Source organism: Terrapene carolina, unplaced genomic scaffold (assembly GCF_002925995.2).
Source record: "Terrapene carolina triunguis isolate 2854851 unplaced genomic scaffold, T_m_triunguis-2.0 Scaffold23, whole genome shotgun sequence".
NCBI classification, from domain to species: Eukaryota; Metazoa; Chordata; order Testudines; family Emydidae; genus Terrapene; species Terrapene triunguis.
Genome location: NW_020664374.1, coordinates 27823414 through 27846407, shown reverse-complemented (window position 1 = coordinate 27846407; position 22994 = coordinate 27823414). Strand labels below are relative to the sequence as shown.

At 43.2% G+C, this 22994-nt stretch overlaps 1 protein-coding gene across 1 annotated transcript in view; it reads left to right on the top strand.

Moving 5' to 3' along the window:
- LOC112112035 (dystrophin) overlaps positions 1–22994 on the top strand; it is a 1981667-nt gene that overhangs the window by 839899 nt on the left and 1118774 nt on the right. The window contains exons 22-26 of the mRNA XM_026649948.1: positions 12460–12605; positions 13559–13771; positions 17247–17360; positions 19423–19578; positions 22292–22462. Of these exons, the coding sequence (XP_026505733.1) occupies positions 12460–12605; positions 13559–13771; positions 17247–17360; positions 19423–19578; positions 22292–22462 (800 nt within the window). The remainder of the gene's footprint in view (positions 1–12459; positions 12606–13558; positions 13772–17246; positions 17361–19422; positions 19579–22291; positions 22463–22994) is intronic.

Below are 22994 nucleotides of genomic sequence, written 5' to 3'. Positions count from 1 at the left end.
GTCACCCACCCAACAGTCATTAGCCACTCGCTTACAGTTCCTTTAGCTCCTGTTCCAGGACTTCACATTCCAGGTCTTCTACCTGAGAGTTCCAAGACCCACTTCTCTCCGCAACTCTTCTCCCACAGCCCCAGGTCAGATCTCCTGTGGCAGATCCCCCTGCAGTGTTTCTCTCGGACAGGCCTCTCTCCCTGTAAGTGTGCCTGCTCCTGGGATCCACCCTCCAGCATCAAGCCTCTTGTTATGGGCCTAGCATCTCCTAACCAGGCTGGTTCTTCCCCTTCCTCATAGAGTACAAGCTGTGTACAAGCTGTCCTTTTACTCTGCAGTGGTTCCTCAGCCCTGGTCAGTCCTCCCCATCAGCTTTTGCTTTTCCCAGTGGCTCGGTGTACCAGCTGTCCACCTCTGCTTCTTTTGCTGCTGCTCCTCCCACTTCTGCCCCTCCTACCCCCATCTCTCCTTTCCTCTTCAGGCAGCTCTCACCTGCCCTTCTTCCTCTCTGTATCAGTGCTTTCAGGTAGCTCTGGCTTGCCAGGTTTCTCTCCCCTCAGTTGCAATGAGTCACAGGTGCACTGGCCCTGCTCCCTCTTGAAGGGCCAGTGTCACAGGGCCAGTGTCACCCTGTGATAGCCATCATGACAGCAGGTGTTTGGTAGAGCATTCCAAAATCCTGAATATTGCAATGATTTCCTAACAACAAGCATGCAATCACAAGGGAGTCTTTCTTCTAAGAGGTGTGCTCCTGTACCACCTCCTTCAGCTAATATTAAAAGTGTAATTGTTGCAGTTGCCTGGTACACCAAAAACTTAGCATGCCTGTAATGTGCCAGGTGTATCACAACTCACAGGCAAGCACAGTAGTTGCTTCAGCAGCTAGGTCTTGTAGGTGCTAGCCTTGGTGGGTCACAGTAACCACTGAAACATTGCTAAGATAAAGGCCATTTTATTAGGGCTGGCAGAAAAGGGAAAGTTTGCAGATACTGGAGGCACAGAGCCTTAAAAGATACAGTTCAACTGAGCAATAGCAGTTCTTGTTTGGACCCCTGGGACAGTCCATTCTAGAGCCAGGTCTCTTCAGCCTAGTGCCTGGGGTCCCCTCTCCAGTCCAGTCTATTCGAGCACATAGGAGATAACAGAGTTCCAGGCACAGTTAGTGTCTCTTATTGTGGCCTCCCTGCCCAGCAATTTGCTTCTTCCCCGTAAGTCCCATAGATGCCTGTACCCAATTGTGATGTCTGGCAGTCACAGCCTGTTCTTCTTCGAGTGCTTGTTCACGTTGATTCCAATCAGGTGCGCATGTGCTGCATGCATGGTTGTCAGAAAGTTTTCCCTTAGCAGCTCCCGTTGGGTTGGCTGTGGAGCTCCCTGGAGTGGTGCATTCCTGGCACTCAATATATGACCCACAAGGGCAGTGCCAGGTGAAGGAGTTTGAACCACCCTCCACCTCAGACACTTTTGAAGCCTCCAGAGACTTAATTGAAACAACGGCTTCACAGCCCCAGCTCTGAGGAACAAGCCTCCGGTACCAATATGTCCGGTACCATGCTAGCCAGCTCACAGTCCCTGGCTTGGCACCATCCGCGGCACCGCTCTCAGTCGCTATCAATGTGGCACCGCGCTCCATAAGAGCATCTTCAGCACTGGCGCGACGTTCCCCCTCTCCAGCACTAAGGGTGGACTAGCACTGATCCCTGGCACTGAGAGAGGACTGGCACCGACACAGAGGACCGGCATCGCATCCTCGATCACTGGCACCAATCTATGACACCAGATTCCCAGTGCCGGTCTCCTGCAAGGTCGACCTGGCACCAGTCTCCTGCGCAGGGCCCTTCGGCACCACTTTGGTCATCGTGATCAGGGTCTGCTTCCTCGGACTCTGACGGTGACTCATACTATTCCAGGCTTAGTCAGCATAGGTCTCAGAGATGGCGAAGGGAGGCGCAGCTGACCTGGCAGCCACAGTGGCAGCTCCTGGCACAATAGTCCTTTTGGACCCTGGGCTTCCCATCAAGCCCAGGGCTCCCTTTCAAGGGGTTCATGGTCGGTTACCTCAGATCACCGACTGCCTCACTCTGCCAGGAACAGGCCTACACCTCAGGGATCCGATGCCACCCTGTCCCAGCTGCCCCCTCAGGCTCAGGTCACTGCCGAGGTTACTCCAGCACAGTACCAGCCACAGGGTCAGGCTACAGCCACCACAGGGGCAGGCACTGACCAGGAGGAGGTCAGGGAGCCGGAGGGACAGGAGGACCCAATACCTCCTCAGGCTACCTCATCGTCTTCTCCTGACAAGGCTGTGGCAGGGGCTTCAGCTTCAGGCCCTCCGCCAATTGATCACAGGGCACATCAGGACCTTCTGAGGCGGATTGCCCGCAACATGGGGTTGCAAGCGGAGGAAGTGATTGAGGCCGAGGACTCCATGGTGGACATTCTTACTCCCGAAGGTCCATCGTGGGTAGTTCTGCCATTGATCAAGACAGTTCATACCAACACCAAGACTCTGGGGCAGTCTTCTGATGATTCTGCTGACCGCAAGGGGTGTGGAACGCAAATACTTTGTCCCTTCCAAGGGCTACAAATATCTTTCTCACACCCACAGCCATGCTTTCTGGTCATGTAGGCAGTCAATGAGAGAGAGTGACAGGGACAGCCCCCAAATCTAAGGAGGCCTTATTGGAAATCCTGGGAGGTGGGTGGGTGCAAGCCTGCCCACATCTAAAAGCCCCTCTCCCAGCCTTGCAGGAGGGACCACTGGACCCAGGAACCAACTGAATACGGGGGACAGCTAATAAATAACAGGGGTAGGAGTGAAGGTCACAGGTTCAAAACTAGGGATCCAGAGAACCCTGGACAGCACCCACTGCTCCTCAAAGCTGTCTAGTGAGCCAGCAGACGCCGCCCAGAGGAACTCTTCCCGGATGCATGAAACCAGGGAGGAGCAGAAATAGGCCCCACAGTCGCAGAGCACTCCCTTGTCTAGCATCCTCCTCCTGAGGATGTTGAAGGTGGCCACTTTGGTGAGAACTAGGAGGAGGTCGACGATGTGGCCACAGACAGGGTGTGAGAATATAAACAAGTGCAGCCAGAACCTCAACGGGCGGTTCTGGAGGAGTCGGAATAGGGGCTGCAACCTGGCGCATTCAAGATAAGCATGTGCCAGGTTCTCCCTCATGCTGCAAAAGGGTCAGGTGTTGAGGATGGGGGTGAACCATTCCAGGTACACACCCGTGCTCATGGCTCCATGAAGGAGCCACCAACGGATATCTCCGGTGGGCTGTGGGACCAGGGTGGACTAGAGGCTGGCCCACCAGGGTTCCTCACCCTCCACAGGTGGTAGATAGTCCCACCATTTGGTATCAGGGCAGGATACGAGGGTGAGGAAGTGAAACGTGTGGAACATGAGCGTGTATAGTTGTTTCCTTGGCGCGGTTCAGAAGTGAACCAGCTGCAGGGCATGCAGCTGGCTCAGATTGTTGAAAGGAGGGGGCCAGAAGGGCTTGCGGGACAGGGGCCCGATGAAAAGGTCCGGAGGGCCTGGGGTCAGGGGTGGACGGAGGCAAAAAGGATGGACCTTTTCGGTAGGATTGTCTATGCCACTAGGGGCCTTCAGCTGAGGATAGCTAACCAGCAAGCTATCCTCAGCAGATACAACTTCAACTCATGGGCCTCCATATTCAAGTTTAAAGAGCTGATCCCTGTGGACTCTAGGGCTGAATTCTCCACCGTTGTGGAGGAAGGGAAGGCGGTGGCATGGACCTCACTGCAGGCATTCCTAGACTCTGTGGACTTGGCCGCCCATATCCTCTCCTCAGGCACAGCCATGAGGAGGATATCATGGCTTCAGGTGTCCGGGGCTACCCCTGGAGTTGCAGCAAACCCGGCAGGACCTTCCCTTTGAGGGCGCCAAGCTGTTCTCTGAACAGACTGACTCCAAGCTGCATAGCTTGAAAGATTCCAGGGTGACAATGAAGTCATTGGAAATGCACATGCTGGCAATCCAATGCAAGCACTTCAAGCCCCAACCGCAACAACAGAGCCCATATCCTCCTCAGCCAAGACAGGATTTCTATAGATGAAGGGGCAGGAATGGCAGGCGCAAGCCTTCCAACCTCGCTTTGGGGCAAGGCGAAGGCCAGTCCAAACCTTCATCCGGCTCTAAACAGGTCTTTTGAAGGGATGCCCGAGGAAGGCTCCCCTGTCTCTCCACCGGATTCTTACCCGTGTTTTCTGAATCGTCTTTCCCACTTCTACCGTGCTTGGTCCCAAATAACATCAGACTGCTGGGTTCTTCGCACTGTAGAAGTGGGATATTCTCCCCAATTCTGCTCCTACCTTCCCTCCTGCCCCCTCTTTGGGGACCCTTCTCATGAGCAATTCCTTATCCAGGAGGTGCAGGAGCTCCTCAACATAGGATCAGTGGAGGAGGTTCCTCAGGAGCTATGGGGCAAGGGATTCTACCCCCACTATTTCCTAATTCCCAAGGCAAAGGGAGGTATTCTAGACCTGCGAGGACTCAACAAGTTAATGGTGAAGTTGAAGTTCCTCATGGTCTCCCTGAGCTCTATTATCCTTTCCCTGGATCCGGGAGACTGGTATGTCACTCTCAACATGAAAGACGCACACTTTCACATAGCCATTTGGCCTGCGTGCAAACGTTTTCTCTGGTTTCTGGTCGACCACAAACACTATCAGTTCACGGTCCTCTCATTTGGTCTGTCGACAGCCCCTCGAGTATTCACGAAGTGCATGTCGGTCGTAGCAGCCTTCCTCCGGAGGAGGCAGGTGCAGGTATACCCGTACCTAGACAACTGGCTACTCGGGGGGGTACCAAGGAGCAGGTGGAGTCTCACGTCCAATTGTTCAGATCCACTTTTGAGAGACTGAGATTCCTCCTCAACGTGAACAAGTCAACCTTATCACCGACCCAAAGAATAGAATTCATTGGAGCAGTGCTGGACTTGGTTCAGGCAAGGGCGTTCCTGACAGAGACCCGATTCCAGGCCACGACAGACATTATCCAAAGCCGCAGGTAGTACCCGACCACTAATGCAAGGGGATGCCTGAGTCTCTTTGGCCACGTAGCAGCCTGCACTTACGTGGTCCAGCATGCCAGAATGAGGCTCAGACCCCTTCAAGCGTGGCTCGCGTTGGTATACTGCCCGGGGTGCGACAGGCTGGACTCGGTAGTGACAGCGCCAGGACACATACTCGAGTCTCTACATTGATGGCTCAACCCTCAGATGGTATGCAAAGGTGTTTCTTCAACACCCCACAGCCCTCCTTGTCCCTAGTAATGGACGCATCAGCTCTGAGTTGGGGGGTGCATCTGGGAGATCTCTGAATACAGGGCCTGTGGTCACTGGACGAGCTCTCCCTCCATTTCAATATCAGGGAGCTCAGAGCAGTGCAACAAGCATGCCAAACTTTCCAGTCCCAGCTGCGAGGCCAGTGCATAGCAGTGATGACAGACAACACCACTGCTATGTTTTACATCAAGAAGCAGGGTGGAGTTCATTCCTCCCCCCTATGTCAGGAAACCCTCCAGCTATGGGAGTTCTGCATAAGAACATAAGAATGGCCATATTGGGTCAGACCAAAGGTCCATCCTGCCCAGTATCCTGTCTACTGACAGTAAACAATGCCAGGTGTCCCAGAGGGAGTGAACCTGACAGGTAATGATCAAGTGATCTCTCTCCTGCTATCCATCTCCACCCTCTGACAAACAGAGGCTAGGGACACCATTCCTTATCCATCCTGGCTAATAGCCATTAATGGACTTAACCTCCATGAATTTATCTAGTTCTCTTTTTAAACCCTGTTATAGTACTAGCCTTCACAACCTCTTCAGGCAAGGAGTTCCACAGGTTGACTGTGAGCTGTGTGAAGAAGAACTTCCTTTTATTTGTTTTAAACCTGCTGCCCATTAATTTCATTTGGTGGCCCCTAGTTCTTATATTATGGGAACAAATAAATAACTTTTCCTTATTCACTTTCTCCACGCCACTCATGATTTTATATACCTCTATCATATCTCCCCTTAGTCTCCTCTTTTCCAAACTGAAAAGTCCTAGCCTCTTTAATCTCTCCTCACATGGGACCGGTTCCGAACCCCTAGTTATTTTAGTCGCCCTTCTCTGAACCTTTTCTAATACCAGTATATCTTTTTTGAGATGAGGAGACCACATCTGTATGCAGTATTCAAGATGTGGGTGTACCATGGAGGGCAGTAAGGGCAATAAGATATTCTCCGTCTTATTCTCTATCCCTTTTTGAATGATTCCTAATGACTCCATTCACCTGGAGGTGTCCTATCTCCCAGGAGCGCAGAACGAGCTAGCAGATCACCTCAGCAGATCATTCTGCAATCACAAGTGGTCCATCCATCCAGATATCCTTATTCCATCTTCCAAAGGTGGGGGTTTCCTGAGGTCGATCTCTTTGCCACCCAGAGCAACAGGAAGTGCCCAATGTTCTGCTCCTTCCAGAAACACAGCCCGGGTTCAATCACAGATGCATTCCTGCTACCCTGGGGAGACTGCCTCATGTTTGCCTTCCCACCGGTCCCTCTCATGCACAAGGTGCTGCTCAAGATACACAGGGATAAAGTGGAGATAATTCTGCTGACCCCAGCATGGCCCCGCAACACTGGTACACCACGCTTCTGGACACTCCGATCGTGCTTCCACTCTACCCCAATCTGATCACTCAGGACCACGGTCGCCTCCACCACCCAGACCTCCAGTCCCTCCACCTCACGGCCTGGAAGCTTCATGGTTAAACCCCATGAAGCTCTTATGCTAGGAGTCAGTAAGGGAGGTTCTACTTGGCAGCAGGAAACCATCCACCTGGTGGAAGAGTTGCTGGTGGGCCCAGCAACACCCCCCCCCCCCCTCCAGGGGTCCATACCACCCATCCTGGAGTACTTATACATCTCAAACAGCAAGGCCTAGCAGTGTCATCCATCAAGGTGCACCTAGCTGCTGGGGCCTTCCATCTGGGAGGATCTGGATGTATTCGCTAACCCCATGGTAAGGCGTTTCCTCAAGGGTCTGGAACATCTATTTTCACAGATTAGACAACCTGTTCCCGCATGGGACCTTAACCTGGTCCTCTCCAGGCTAATGGGGCCCTTTTGAGCCCCTGGCGACTTTTACCCTGCTCTATTTGTTGTGGAAGGTGGCTTTCCTGGTCACCACCACATCAGCCAGGCGGGTGTCTGAGTTAAAGGCTCTGACTCCGACTCACCCTATACGGTCTTCCACAAGGACAAGGTGCAGCTTAGGCATCACCCAGTCTTCCTTCCCAAGGTAGTGTCATAATTCTACACTAGTCAAGACATTTTTCTACCTGTCTTCTACCCTAAGCCTCTCACCAGTATCCAAGAGCAGAGGCTGCACTCACTGGATGTTCGGAGAGCGCTAGCATTCTACATCGAGCGCACTAGGCCATTCAGGAAGTCGAACCAGCTGTTCGTGGCAGTGGCAGATGGGATGAAAGGACTCCTGGTCTCATCTCAAAGAATATCTTCCTGGATCACAGCCTGCATCTGCACATGTTACGAGCTGGCCAAGGTCCCAGCCACAACTCTTATGGCACATTCCACAAGGGCACAAGCCTCGTCAGCTGCATTCCTGGCCCAGGTCCCGATACAAGAGATCTGCAGGGCAGCAACTTGGTCATCGGTGCATACATTTACCTCTCACTATGCTATCACCCAATACGCCAGAGATGATGCAGCATTCAGCAGGGCGGTACTCCAATCAGTGATTCCTTAACTTTGACTCCACCTCCGGTGTAGGGCTTGGGTGTCACCTGATTGGAATCAACGTGAACAAGCACTTGAAGAAGAAAAAACAGTTACCTTCTTCGAGATGTGTGGGAGCTGACCTTATCTGTGAAGACCAAAACAAAAAAAAGCATTGAATACTTCAGCTTTTTCCACATCATCTGTCACTAGGTTGCCTCCCCTATTCATTAAGGGTCCCATACTTTCCCTGATGTTTTTCTTGTTGCTAACATACCTGTAGAAACCCTTCTTGTTACCCTTCACATCCCTTGCTAGCTGCAATTCCAGTTGTGTTTTGGCCTTCCTGATTACACCCTTGCATGCTTGAGCAATATTTTTATACTCCTCCCTAATCATCTGACCAAGTTTCCACTTCTTGTAAGCTTCCTTTTTGTGTTTAAGCTCACTGAAGATTTCACTGTTAAGCCAAGATGGTTGCCTGCCATATTTGCTATTCTTTCTCCACAGCGGGGTGGTTTGTTCCTGTGCCCTCAATAAGGCTTCTTTAAAATACAGCCAGCTTTCCTGGATTCCTTTCTCCCTCATATTAGCCTCCCAGGGGATCCTGCCCATCAGTTCCCTGAGGGAGTCATAGTCTCCCTTTCTGAAGTCCAGGGTCCGTATTTTGCTACTCTCCTTTCTTCCTTGTGTCAGGATCCTGAACGCAACCATCTCATGGTTACTGCTGCCCCGGTTGCCACCCACTTCTACTTCCCCTACCAATTCTTCCCTGTTTGTAAGCAGCAGGTCAAGAGGAGAATGGCCCCTGGTTGGTTCCTCCAATAGTTGCACCAGGAAGTTGTCCCCAACACTCTCCAAAAACTTCCTGTATTGTCTGTGCACTGCTGTATTGCTCTCCCAGCAGATGTCAGGGTGATTGATGCCCCACCATGAGAACCAGGGCCTGTGATCTGGAAACTTCAGTTAATTGTCCGAAGAAAGCCTCATCTACCTCATGCTCCTGGTCTGGTGGTCCATAGCACACGCCCACGACATCACCCTTGTTGCTCTCAACCGGCTTTTCTCCAGTTTGATACTGGAGCTCTGAGCAATCATACTGCTCTCTTACATACAGTGCAACTCCTCCACCTTTCCTCTCCTGCCTGTCCTTCCTGAACAGTTTATACCCATCCATGACAGTGCTCCAGTCACGTGAGCTACCCCATCAAGTCTCTGTTATTCCAATCACACCATAGTTCTTTGACTGTGCCAGGACTTCCAATTCTTCCTGCTTGTTTCCCAGGCTGCTTACGTTCATGTATATGCAACTAAGATAACTAGCTGATTGCCCTACTTTCTCAGTACGAATCAGGAGCCCCCCCCCCTTGCACCCTCCCCATGTTTCCTCCTGGTATCCCACTTCCCCACTTACCTCGGGGCTTAGGTCACCGTCCCCCAGCGAACCTAGTTTAAAGCTCTCCTCACTACGTTAGCAAGCCTGCCTGCGAAGATGCTCTTCCCTCTCTTCGTTAGGTGGATCCCATCTCTTCCTAGCAATTCTTCTTCCCGGAACAACATCCCATGGTCGAAGAATCCAAAGCCCTCTCTCTGACCCCACCTGCATCACCACGCATTTACCTCCACACTTTGACAGTCCCTACCTGGGCCTTTTCCTTCAACAGGGAGGAGGGACGAAAACACGACTTGCGCCTCAAACTCCTTTATCCTTCTTCCCAGAGCCACATAGTCTGCAGTGACCCGCTCAAGGTCATTCCTGGCAGTATCATTGGTGCCCACATGGAGAAGTAGGAAGGGGTAGCGGTCCAAGGGCTTGATCAGTCTCAGCAGACACTCCGTCACATTCTGAATTCTAGCTCCAGGCAAGCAGCACATTTCTCAAGTTTCTCAGTCTGGTCGGCACATGGATGACTCTGTCCCCCTTGGGAGGGAATCTCCAACCACCACCCATCTCCTCCTCTTGGGAATGGTGGTCATGGAACCCCCATCCATAGAACAATGCATCTCATACCTTCTGGTCAATGGGGTCTCCTTCTGATCCCTTCCCTCAGATGGCTCTTCCAAATAATTCTCCGCAGTAGTACCTGTGCAGAGAGCCTGAAAACGATCAGTCACCTTTGGTAAAATAATAATAGTGGTTATTATTCCTTCTAGGCAGAAATCAAAAAATGTCCAATAGAGCAGGGTTCACATGTGAAAAACAAGAACCTTAAAAAAGGAAAATCTGTTATTCCTGAAGTACTGAGATATAGTGTAGTACTGAAAAAAATGTTTATTCTGGCTAAAAGTGAAAACTATTGCAAAAGTACATTGTATAGCTGAAAGTGGTGTGGAAAAAGTGAAATGGAATTTACAATGTTCCAGTGAAATGAAAAGTGGCTTTTTAAAGGCAATATTTAATATTTAAATCAGTCTGCCACTGGCTAGTTGAAATTGGTATCTTTTTGATTCTGTATGAATTTTTATTTAGCTTTCTGAATAGTGGGAACCATAATTAATTTAAAATGCAGAAAACTGCTAGCTATGTTTGTATGACTTAAATTATTTCTGGCAGGGTTTTCAAAATAAAAGACTTTTGTAGAGCCTGTTCTAACAACAATGCTAATATGTTTCCATCCAGTTCTGAGATCTGTTCCAGAAGTATTCCTATATAAGGTATTCTTGTGCAAAGAAGCATTTCTCACCGAGTTTATTTTCCAACATGGCTAACCAGACTTTCTGGCCAGGACCCTTCAGAGTGCTCAAGGTGTTTGGTTCCTTTGTCTCCTCAAGTGAAGGATGCCAAAATGGCTTTTTCTCTCTGTTTAGAGCTTCTGAAAATTCATTGACTATGCTTCAAGAGGCAGGAAGGTTTCCTGTGGGTGTAGTCTCTATCCCCCATCAAGATTAGGTGGTCATCTTTCTCCACTTGCCTTCCTGATGGCTTTGTTTACCTTGCATATAAATATGCTTTTCTTTGTCTTTGGTCTCACCTTGCCCAACTTACATCAGAGACACATTCAAGCAAATGGAATCACATTCCTTTGTCTGAAACAGGCATGGCTTAGGCACTGCTTGCCAAATACATTTTCAGAACACATTTTCAGCACATATCTATAAAGTCCTTTGTGGGTTTACCGTACATACAGCAGCAAGAATATGAATGATCAGTGAGTAATTAGTTTTCCAGTGATATGTTACATGCCACCTTTTCGGAATATAACATGACAACAGTGTGCCAGCTGGCTTTGGGATGATCTTAGGGTCACACTTGTCCAAGCCCTGCCTCCCCATGTACACTGCTATTTTTAGCACTAGAGTGTTCCACTCCTGGAGCCCTCCCTCTGCTGCAGGGAAAGACTCCCGGAGAGGGGGATGGGCCAGGCAGGAAATCCTATTTGAAAAGACTAATTTAATGGACACTCTGTTCTGACTGGAGAAAAGCAGGAGGAATTCCCTTTCCAGTGTTTTCCAGGTCAGATGTTAGGGGAGACTGGAATTTTGGATGGAGAAAGTATACTACAAGAAAGCAACACTTGTCCCTCACAGCAGCAAGCACTTTTTCACACAAATCCACTGTTACCAGTCATGATGGCCAAGATTTTTAAAAGCAAAAAGTGATTTTAGGTGCCTCAATTTGTGGGTGCCCAACTAGAGATAGCTTACAGGCATTGGATTTTCAGAGGGTGGGTGCTCAGTGCTTTCTGAAAATCAAGCCCCTTTAAGCAATCACAAGCCAAGCACCGTAAAGTTGAGCCACTCAGAATCACTGATCACATCTCAAAATCTTGGTCAGATTGCATTCACTGTTTTATTAGAGTGTAATCAAGATGGCAGTGAAAACCTTATGCAAGTACAAACTTTATCAGTTCTGGATTTTGTGACACAATGAAACATTCTTTCTTTCTAAAATATCTTTTTGAAGACATGCACACTGTAGATATAATAAAGGTACAATAGTTTTGTGGCATTTTTAGTTTGTTAATATGGTGTGGCAGAAATTGAAAAATATTTTATTTTCAAGTGGCCATTAAATCTGTGTGTGATTTCTCAGTGACTGCAGTGCAAGCTATGGTGGAGGGCAGAACGGAGCAACTCTACTTATGGGATGCTCATGTCTATGCCAGATGCTGTCTATTTCAGACATCTGTAATGTCAGTTTAATGGGCACAGTCCAATAAAATTCAGCTTGAATTTCTCTTTTACGCTAACGTTATAAGCTTTTAACAGCTGTCCTAAGCAGAACATTTTACCTTAACAGATATGCTAGACACACTAACATGAGCCATAAAATGGGGATGCCACTTCCTACAGCAGTTCTAAAAGCAGAACTGAGGTCCAAAAAATAGAAAACAAGAGAAGATACAGTGTTCTGTCTGTCTGGTATCAAAAATAGCCGTGTTTAGGTATATTGTGCTGTAACTACCAGTAAACTACCAGTACCATCCCACTCTGAAACTAAAGAGCCAAAACATATTAAGTAAAAAAAAAAATGTAAGGATGAATGCATAAATTATTCAAAACGTTTTGTCCTCCAGTACTTCTTTGGGTACATTTTTGAAAAGATCTAGTGGTGAAAATCTGTCCCTATTGAAGTCAGTTGCAAAACTCCGACTTCAAGAGGGCCAAGATTTTACCTAGGACTTCTGAGTATCCTGACAATCAGATACGATTCAGTTAAGAGAGAATGAAACATTTTAAATTTCTTCTCCTTTTTCTCCCTGCATTTGGTTTAGATTTTGACAGTTTGCCTCCTGCACACTATAAGGAGACAATGAACACTATCCTTTTGTGGATCCAGCAGTTAGAGACCAAACTCTCCATACCTCAGGTTATTGTCACTGAATATGAGATCATGGAGCAGAGACTCAGGGAGCTAAAGGTAAGTGTACAGACTGTGAAAAAAGCCTTCTGATTGAAAAACACAAGCGGATGGAACTTCTGTTGGCCTAAATCATCATAACTCCATTGAAGTCAATGGAGCTATGACTATTTACACCAGCTGAGGATTTAGCCCAAAGGCTATGGGTCGGGGGGGGGGGACGGGACGGGGGCTACTTACTGATATTGAAAAGGCTTCTGAATGTTATTGAAAAAAGCACCAAGGTTGGTATTTGCGAGTTGAAACAAATACTTAAGGTACTAACCAACTTAGGGGAATAGCTTTTGCAGCTCCCCATGAGAAACAAAATGTTCTCAGAGATATTTACAGCACTTAGGCATTCAGCTCGTAATGAATGTTTTCATGTATGCATTAGAAACTAGTGTTATGAAAAATACAGAACATTTACTTCTTTCCATCCCAATCTGCAACTCCTGTCAAATTTCCAAGCAGAGACAGATGTGGGATGAGCTTTGCCAGTGGGCATAAAGCTTCTCTGCATGTGGACTTTTAGTATTGTTTTATTATCTGATGGCTAAAGAGCATTTTGCTGGATGCAACTGCCAATGAAAATAGAGAAATGCAAAGCAGAAAATATCTGGTCTCCATGCTGATCAATATATTGATCAATCCTTGAAGGTAAGTGTATGGTAATCATTGGGGCCATAATAAATTATTTAATGGATTATACAATGTCTCAATTAATTTAATTATCTATGTATTTATACCATTAAAATTAGCAACTGAATGTGTTTCTAATCAGCTGTTTTCTGAATAAGATTAAACTTTTACTTAGGTCATGGTGAAGTGTGTAATTCTTTTCTTTGAAATTATTACAAGAATTGTTCAGCCATTTTCTCAATAATATTTTACTGCTTCTGGGGGAGAAAGTGTTCAAAATAGCTCAGTAAGTTCCAAGTGAATTAATATAATGTTAATTTTTCATGTCACAGGCTTTGCAAAGCTCTCTACAGGAGCAACAAACTGGCCTAAACTATCTTAGCACAACTGTGGAAGAGATGTCCAGGAAAGCCCCTGCAGAGGTCAGCCAGAAATATCGATCTGAAATTGAGGGGATCCTTAGCCGCTGGAAGAAGTTATCAGCTCAGCTGGTAGACCGTTGCCAAAAACTTGAGGACCTGATGACTAAGCTCCAGCAGTTTCAGGTTATTAGGGGTTATTCCTCTTTCTCACACACATACACACCCATCCATCTTCTGGTGTCCAGTGACATGACATAATGTTTATATATGCGTGCATTTTTATATATTTCTGGAAAAGTTAATTCTTGAAGTAAAACAAGATAGAAGGGAGGAGTCTCAAGTCAATCCATGTGTGAGATTCTTGTATTGCAATGGGTATTTGAATCAGAATAAAGGCACTTTAAAAATTCTAAACCTTTGGCAGGTACTAAGGTGTTGATTGACTGATGCAATGATGATCCATTTGGTAGATTGTTATAAGAGTGAAATCCTCACCCCACTAAAATCAATGGAAGCTTTGGTATTGACTTCAGTGAGTCCAGGATTTCACCCAGAATTCTTACCTTTTGCCTGTTTTCGCTTGTGTTGAAAACAATGACAAAACTCCTATTGATTTCAGTGAGAATAAAGACAGGCCCCCAACACTGAAATCCTTCTAACACTTTTCCATGCAACTCTAACCATCTTGATTTCAATGGATTACTTTTGTCGTCATTATCACTGTTACTTCTATTGTGGTAGAAAGTACTAGAGGTCACTAATCAAGGATTAGGACCCCATTGTACTACACACATAGGTAAAATTATTTATATACAAATGTGCAGGAGTAGAGCCCTAGATTGTTTTCTTCATGGCAGAGATCTTATGTAGACACTAGTTGGCAAGTCATCGGACACACTGTTGGTGCTCACCAAATGAACAACAAGATTGGGGGAAACCTGGACAAACAAATATTGTAATATGTCATTCATGTCTCAATTTTTAATATATTTCTGTTCCATTTGTATATAATCCTAAAGCACAATTTTCAAATTGATTCTGATTAACCAGGCACCACAATTCTGAAAGTATTCTGCAGAAAGTATCTTTACATTTTTATTCTATCCTCCTTCCATGTAAACGATCACTTAAGTACTCATAAAGGACAAGGGAATGAAAGTAACCCTGAAGCCTTTTCAAGGTTGACCAGCACAATGTGAGTTGTTACATACAGTGCTCCATTTACAATATATGAATATTTCAGTCCCTGTCCTTGGTTTGTTTCAAGTAGAATTTGATTGTTGCTTTTGTGTTATTGATTATAGCACAATAGGATTTTTTGAGTGAGTTGAGACCACTGTTTCCTATTTAATCCAATATAGTCATCTGGTCAAGAATAAATGTTCTGTTAGCAGGGTCATGGTTGGTCTTGTATCCCTGTTTCTGCAAAGAAAAACCCAGTAGCAAAATAACAAAACATTCATTCATCTGATTCTCTTTGACCATACGGGAGTTTTGACCACAAAAAAAAATTATCATCATTAGGTAATGAACAATTTAAGAACTAGTCTTCTCCAGAAGACCCCAACAATCCTAAATTTGGTTTAATTGGTAGCACTTTGATTCTGAAAATAATGAATTTGGCTGTCATAGCAAGACTTGGGTTTGTGTTCATTGCTAATATAATGAAATATTGGGAAGTACGCTGTTTAAGGTACTATTCTTTCCTTAAGAAATTTAAATTGGATTTTTATTCATAACTGCTGGGTTTCTGGGTAGAAGTTTAGGAAGATACCATTGCCATTTTCAAAAAGACAAACCTCGGTTTCTTAAATAGCATTTCATCTCTCAGTAAAACACTTAGTTTTTGGCAATATAATGTGCACTATTTCTGAGCGTGGATCACTGCACAACAAGTGTACAATTCATATAAAATTCATTGCTTATATATCCCTCTAGTATACTTTGAGTGTTTAGTTAGCTTTGGTAGCGTCTTAGCTATTGCTTCCTAATGGAGTGTATCGTAGAGGTATATGTTCAAATCACTACTGATAGCAGATAAAGCATATATTCATTTCAGAATGTGATCCATTTATTTGATCTTCACTGTTTTTGAAGAGTAATCTCTGTATCCTGGGTTAACAAAAGGAAATCTTCAAATTGGTCCTTTTCTCTTTAATGAAAAATGTTTAATACATGCATGTTAAAATACTGAAATCTCATAATAAAATATGATTCTGGATTACTTTTACTCCTTAACAACAAAAGTACAGAAGAAATCACTTCATTCACTCTTTTGGTAATTTTGGTATTCATCACTTTTGTATCATTAATTTTTATCGATTCAATTGATTTTGCAAAGTAGCCTGGTGCTATAAAAATGACCAGCTGGTGCATTTTCTTTATGGGTTACCTGATATGTATATTTGAGCAAATTTTGGGCACAATATTATTTAAATGAGAACTGACTGCTTTAAAAATATAATAATTGAATTATTATATTGTGTATAATGCTGAATGTGCATTTTACAGATGTTCGTAAAGCAATACTTTGAAGAAAAAAGTGATACTATTTGAGTGTTAATTTAGCAGCTCATCATTTGTATAACTTGATGATGCTCCTCCTTAGCTGACACATTAGCCTTTATTAAAGGGATAACATAAGCTTCTCACTGACTCCCAAAGGCTAAGCATTAGGTCTTAGAATTAGCATTCAAATGTGGTTGGATCAGGGTATAGAGAATCAGGATTCCTGGACTCTGTTCCTAGCTCTGGTACTGGTTGATTATGTGACATTCAGAAACCCAGTTAGAGTATGTCTACACTGAAGCTAGGAGTGTGCCTCCCTTTGCAAGTAGTCAGACACATGCTAACTCTGCTTGAGCTAGAATGCTAAAAATAGTAATGTAACCAGGGGTAGCATAGATGGTGGGTTGGGCTAGCCACCTAAGTATGTACCTAGGGGGTCTGGGCCAGTTTGTACTCAGGTGGCTAGCCCAAACTGCAACCTATGCTAGCCCTGGCTACACTACTATTTTTAGTGTGCTAGCTTGAGCAGAGCTAGTGCATGTCTGTCTACTCATTCAGCGAAGCGTGCTTCCAGCTGCAGTGTAGACCTGCTCTGTATCAATCTCTGCAGTTAACCTTAGAGTAAACATAGTACTACTTCCTTATTTTGCAAGGGGCAGTTTTTCTACATGGTGGAAATAAGATAGTGAAATAAGATGGTAGTTTCGTATGCTTTTTTAATAATTGTGTAAAAGGAAACTTTAAGTGATGGTGAACCGCAATTAAAGGACAATTTTAAATAGTTGGAGACCCTTAGAAGTGGTGATATATAAGTGAAAGGTGGTATTCTCATTCTTCTTCTTGCTGTTTTCAAAAGAGGAGGGAAAGGGTTTTTGTATTCTTACCATTAACAAATCAGAGAAACAAAATCCAAACTGTTTATTCCTGAAAACAAGAAATGCTGAGACTAAAATGCTCAAAATGCAGGCCAAATGGTGAAAGGCAATCCTCCCAAAAATTTATTTGCTTGTTTGCATTGCTCAAAGTGCTGTGACCTCTTCCTAATTTTAGAATTATATTGTGATGAAGTTTAGTGATAGTGCCATGATGAATTCTATTATCACCAGTCAGTGCTTGTAGCATACAATAGAATGTTGTTTTTAACAAACAGAATGACACTAAAACCCTGAAGAAATGGATGGCTGAAGTGGATGCTTTTCTGAAGGAAGAGTGGCCTGCCCTCGGTGACTCAGAAGCGCTGGAAAAACAGCTTGAACAATGTACAGTAAGTAGTCCTTGTGTACTGGATTCTTTGTGTGTATGTGGCTGGGTGAGTGTTTAAAAGAAGAATCAACCCAAACTTTCGCCTAACTAGAAATAAATTTAAAACTGAATCTCTTGGTTTTGAAGAAAATACTGAAAAAACCAGGAAGTTGAACATACAAAGGGAGTAACGCGGATGCTGTAATACTGTATCCTTGTGGTATGTCCTGACTGGACAAAACAAGAAAGGTTGAAACATTGTGAGCTCCTTGGAGCAGGGTCCTCCCTTCTTAAGTATTTGAAAAAGTACCCGGCACTTGAATGAGTTCTACTGCAAATAATAATCATACTATGGTGAGCGCACACTTTGCCCCCAAGATATCATCTACTTTTTTTTCTTGTTGCCATTTTGTGGTAGTTTCTCATTTCAGGGAAGCAGGAGGCACAAAGTTGAGAGCCAGATTTGTATCTCTTAGACTGGTATAAATTCAATGCAATTCCACTGGAGTCTATGGGCCTAAATTTGTAGCAAGTGTATAAAAATAAGTCCTTCGGAAGTCAAACACTTCATTAAAAAGCTGAAATTCTCATTGTTGTCCAAACTTTTCTTCTCCTCACCATCTCCATCATGTGAGAAGCTTTGCTGTCCTTCATGGCATTCTTAGTGATCTTTGATTAAATGTTCAGACTCAGACCAAATCTTGTCACTTCTCAGTTTATAACAGTTCTGCAATCTGTTCCTTCCTCTTCCATTTCTGTTCTTCACTCCCACTTCCAAAGCCTTTGTTCATACTATGATCCCTTCTCAAGTCTCCCTTCTTTAAGCTATCCAATATTCAGCAGCTGAAATTACCTTTTTCCTCTTCTGTTATGACTCTGTCACCCCCTTTGATGTCTCTTTTCTGGCTTTTTGTCTCTTTCTGCATAAAGTTCAATCTGCTCATTCTGGCATTTAAGTTTCTGCCTGAGTCTCCTGTCATGCTCAACTCACTACCTTTGCTCTAACCTTTTCCCTCCCTTTCCTTCCTTCTACTTTTGCCTTCATTCCTGTTTTCACACTGCTCCCTTCACTTGGCTCACTGCCCTTCTTAAAAGGATGAAACATCCTTGTTTTCTTTCTTCAAATGCCTCCTCAAAACCTATTTTCTTTCCCTTGTTGGCACTAGTGACTTTCTTTCCTATGCAGTCTATTCCTCACTTATCCTACCAGAGCCTGTAATTAAAAATGATCAGAATGTATATGATTTGATTCCTGTACATGACTCAGTTTTTGATTGTTTTAAACATAATCCCCTGTTTCACTTTACTTTTGTTGTACTTTATGCTTTGTTCAATTTAGATTGTACAGTTTTTGGGAGCAGGCTCTCTATTGAGGCCTGCTCTGCTTCATGCAGAAACAGATAGGGATGGAAAAAGTAACTTTATGCCACCTTATGGTATGCAACTACAAATCCTAGCAGGTGACAATACAAAACTTCCATTGACTTCAGTGAAATCTGAATTAGAGCTGGTTAGAGGCTGAGCTAGTCTCTTGTGCAAATTTCAACAGCCTTGGGCTGATCTAATTTGCATCCAAATGAATATACCCCCATGGGCAGATCCAGCAGCTGGGAATTGCCAGAGCAAAGCATCACACAAGCCTCCCCCCAAGGCTGTAAGATGGGTAGCATACAGCCACCCACAGGGGGATAATTCCTGTGATAGTCAAGGAAGATGGCTTTACAAACCATTTGTAGCATCAGAGTGGTGCAAAGGGACCGAATCATACTGAAGAATTGAGCCCCATGCCTCTTAAATATTATGCCATATTATAATTCTGTATAAATGTTATTAATTCTTTTTTTTTTATCTTGCATAGAAAAGCTAACCATTTAAACTCATTTTAAGACTGTTCATCCTTCTACTCTGTATTTTGCATAATATTGTCTGTTAATTGTGGTCATTTCAATAGAGATCTGGACCAAATACACACATAGTAGCAGAATATTTTATGCTCTTATTTTATTGGACAGTTTTATAGAAATGGCATATCTGTAACAGCATCTGCATGTGTTATTTTCATAAACCTTCTACTATTCCTTTAGGCCTTAGTAAATGATATCCAGACAATCCAGCCCAGTTTGAACAGTATTAATGAGGTTGGGAAGAAAATGAAGAATGAAGCAGAGCCAGAATTTGCTTCCAGAATACAGACAGAACTAAAAGAACTCAATGCTCAATGGGAACACATTTGCCAACAGGTACTGAGTCTCTTGCTGTGACTGGTTCTCTTTTAATTAACTTTCAGATTTCTCATTGGCATAATTCCTCCCCCTCTGTGCATAGCCAGTCAATGTGAGAAAGAATCTAGACATTTTTGGTTCAAGCTAATTAACCTTCCATTATACAAAGTTTATCTAGCATGTAGAAATAGGTGCAAAGTAGATATATTAAACTATGCAATTTAGTCTAGCTGTACATCTTATTGCTGATGTAAAATTAGCTCTTTACAATATAGATTTTTTTGCAAAAAGATTTCCATCTGTCGACATATAAACTTCTGCACTGAGTAAGTTTTTATTAAAACAGTTCTTTTGCTTCTGATATTTTATTATACTGACTAGTAATTCTCAAGATCAAGTCCTTCTAGTTTTCAGAATTCAGTAACTTAGAATTATAACTGATATCTACCTGTCCATTTAAATTAGTGTGTCACAAGTGCCCACAAATGTAAAGGACAGGTGGTATGCAGTATTGACCTGAAAGGATAAGTGTTTTATTTTGACTATGTTCATGGTGAACCAGTGATATTTACCCATAAAGAAAACACATCAAACAGCTAGCAGTCGTCAGTGTAAAGTTACCACTTTGTATAATATGACTGCTAATGGCATTACAAAATATAGATAATCCTTTACAGTGTATAGTATTGTATAATAGGTATTCTACTAATGTTTCACTTGTTTTAGCTTTAGTCCTGTTAAATCTGGGATATTTTAAGCTATTTTTGTTTGTGTACACTTAAAACAAGTCCCCATGTTTACATATTGAAACTGTTGATGACCTCAAGAGGGTCTGAAGTTTTCTAAACCTTTCTTAAAACACAGAAATACAATGATTGTTTTGTACTTTTTTGTTAATATTAAAATTGGCAATTTTTAAAAAGGGATCTCTCTATTTAGTTCATTATAAATCATTCTATTTGGATTGACCAATCAGGATCCATTCCCGCAAACTGAATAAAGCACTCTTTCTTTGCTCTGGGTTGTCTTATATAAAGAAAACTGAAGAAAAATATTAAAGATGATCCATTCTTCTTTAAAGAATTTTAATGAATCCACTTCAGCATCTCTTGGCAGATCATTACTTTCTTCTTACTTACAGTGGCAGAACTGTTCAGCTTTACAGATCCCACGCCCTGAGAACATATCTCTCTCACTCTCAAGCTGCTTTTATATTAAAAAAAGAATTTGAAAAATAATGCGACTATAGTGAGCAACCAGCCCACGATTGTTTTTCAGTGTTATGCATTCTGAATGGTGACTGAAAACTCTACAGATTTCCATACATACACTTTTAACGGTAGTTAAAATTAACACAAACCAAAGTACCTCAGGTTTTAAAATTAGATTCTGGCCCAGTATTGCCACTTGTCATACGTCACTTACCCATGCTGCTGAGAGTGAACCATACAATGCCTTTCCATCACCTCTGTCACTGGACACTTCTTGCCTTTTATGCTGAAAACAAACAAACAAACAAAATTTCTGGTGAATTTGATGTCTTTGCCATAAAAAGCAAACCTTCACCGTGAGGAACTGAATGTCCATGTTCTACTTACTCTTAGCCATATTTAAACAAGAAAGTAAGGAATGTTACACAACGGATTTAAGCTTGAGGTATATTTCACTAAACACTCTGTTGACAAACCGTACTACCATTATCCTCTAAAGGTTTCCATTGCATGGATAAATATCTGAGGCAGATTAACAAAATAATACATTGCCCTGTCTGTTTAGAGATTTTTCAGCAGAAAATCTTAAAACGTTTTACAAAAGTGGGAAAATATGTTTATCCCCATTTTATAGAGGGAGAAATTGAGGCATGGATTGTGTAAGTGACTTTGCTGTTGTAGAATGGTTTAATTGTATCTGTCGGGTTAACAAGTTTGTAAAAATTACTCCTGTTGGAAATCTGGAAAGCACTTACTTGGCCCAGTTCCACAGTCCTTTCTCAAAGAGGTCCCTTTCACTAACCTGCCTTGGAACTTTTAGTTGTTTATTTTTATTGTGCAGTATTGATGTATGTAGAACTTGTTTTAAAGATCTGCTTTCTTTAATATCTCATGTACTGCTTGCTTACAGAAATTCTAGTTAAAATTCTGCAGGGGGAAAACGCCTCTAAGTTCTTGATGATAAAACTTGTGGGTGATTGGGGTTTTTTTTTTTTTTTTTTTTTTTTATGCCTTGTATGATATTCTTGATGTAGTATTTCTATCTAATATGCTGATGATGATCAAAGTATACATTGCCAGTGGGCATTCTTAACATAGTAACTTCAATGCTAGCTATTAAATACATATAAGAAGTGCATATAAAAAGCATTTCAAACTGCAGGCATTTTTTTAAAAATGTGAGGAAAATCTGCTAAGATTACTACATATGCATGCAGTGTGACCTGCACCTTTGCAGATAAGGGAGACTTGCCAGAGAGCAATCATGTACTCTTCTATAAATCTTATTTGGCCACTTGAAATGTTATCTGTTATGGGGCTGCTGCTAAACAAGATGCAACTTTGTGCGCCTTGTGACTCAAAATAGGTACTTGTTAGGCTTCAACTTTTTTTTAAAAAAATCAATATTTATTTGATTCATTGTTAGCATCTGTAGTTTTTGCTTTTTACAATGATGATGACCTTTATTTTTGTGCAGTAGAAGCTTATATCAAATACCATTTCATGCTTCTTTCTTAAAGGCCTATGCTAAGAAGGCATCACTAAAAGGTGGTTTGGATAAGACTGTTAGTCTTCGAAAGGATTTGTCAGAGATGCATGAATGGATAACACAAGCTGAAGAAGAATACCTGGAGAGGGATTTTGAGTATAAAACACCAGATGAATTACAGAAAGCGGTTGAGGAACTGAAGGTAAAAGGCAGACTGACTGGTTTAATTTATGTCTGAAACTCTTTTTTGAAGCCATCGCTGCACACAATCTGTTTGCTCATTTAAAAGAGTTGCTTTTTATATCTAGTTGGAAAATCTGAAATTTGAAGTGATAGGTGGCTTAAAGTAATTTGTTTCAATTTAGAGTCTGTTGAAAGATATTTAAATCTTCACAGTATTCTGTTGCTACAGGGTTTGGTTTTTCTTTTTTTCCCCCCATTGCTTTATTGGATTTTGGATTCTTTGCAGTCTGAGCATTAATTTAATTAAGCAATAATTTCCAAAGAATCAGTTGTTAGCAGTAGTTAACCACTAGATAATTACTTGATAAATCAGGGTGAAATCGGTTTGATTGTTTAACTATTACGTTAAGCAGAGAGAGACTATAATTTAGGACTTGAATTCAGGTGTTGTACATTTATGATTTATTTATGATTTATTAGTGTATACTCTAGATCAACTGCAAGACATGGGCTTGATGCAGGAATTTATGGTGTGGGTTATGCAGGAGATG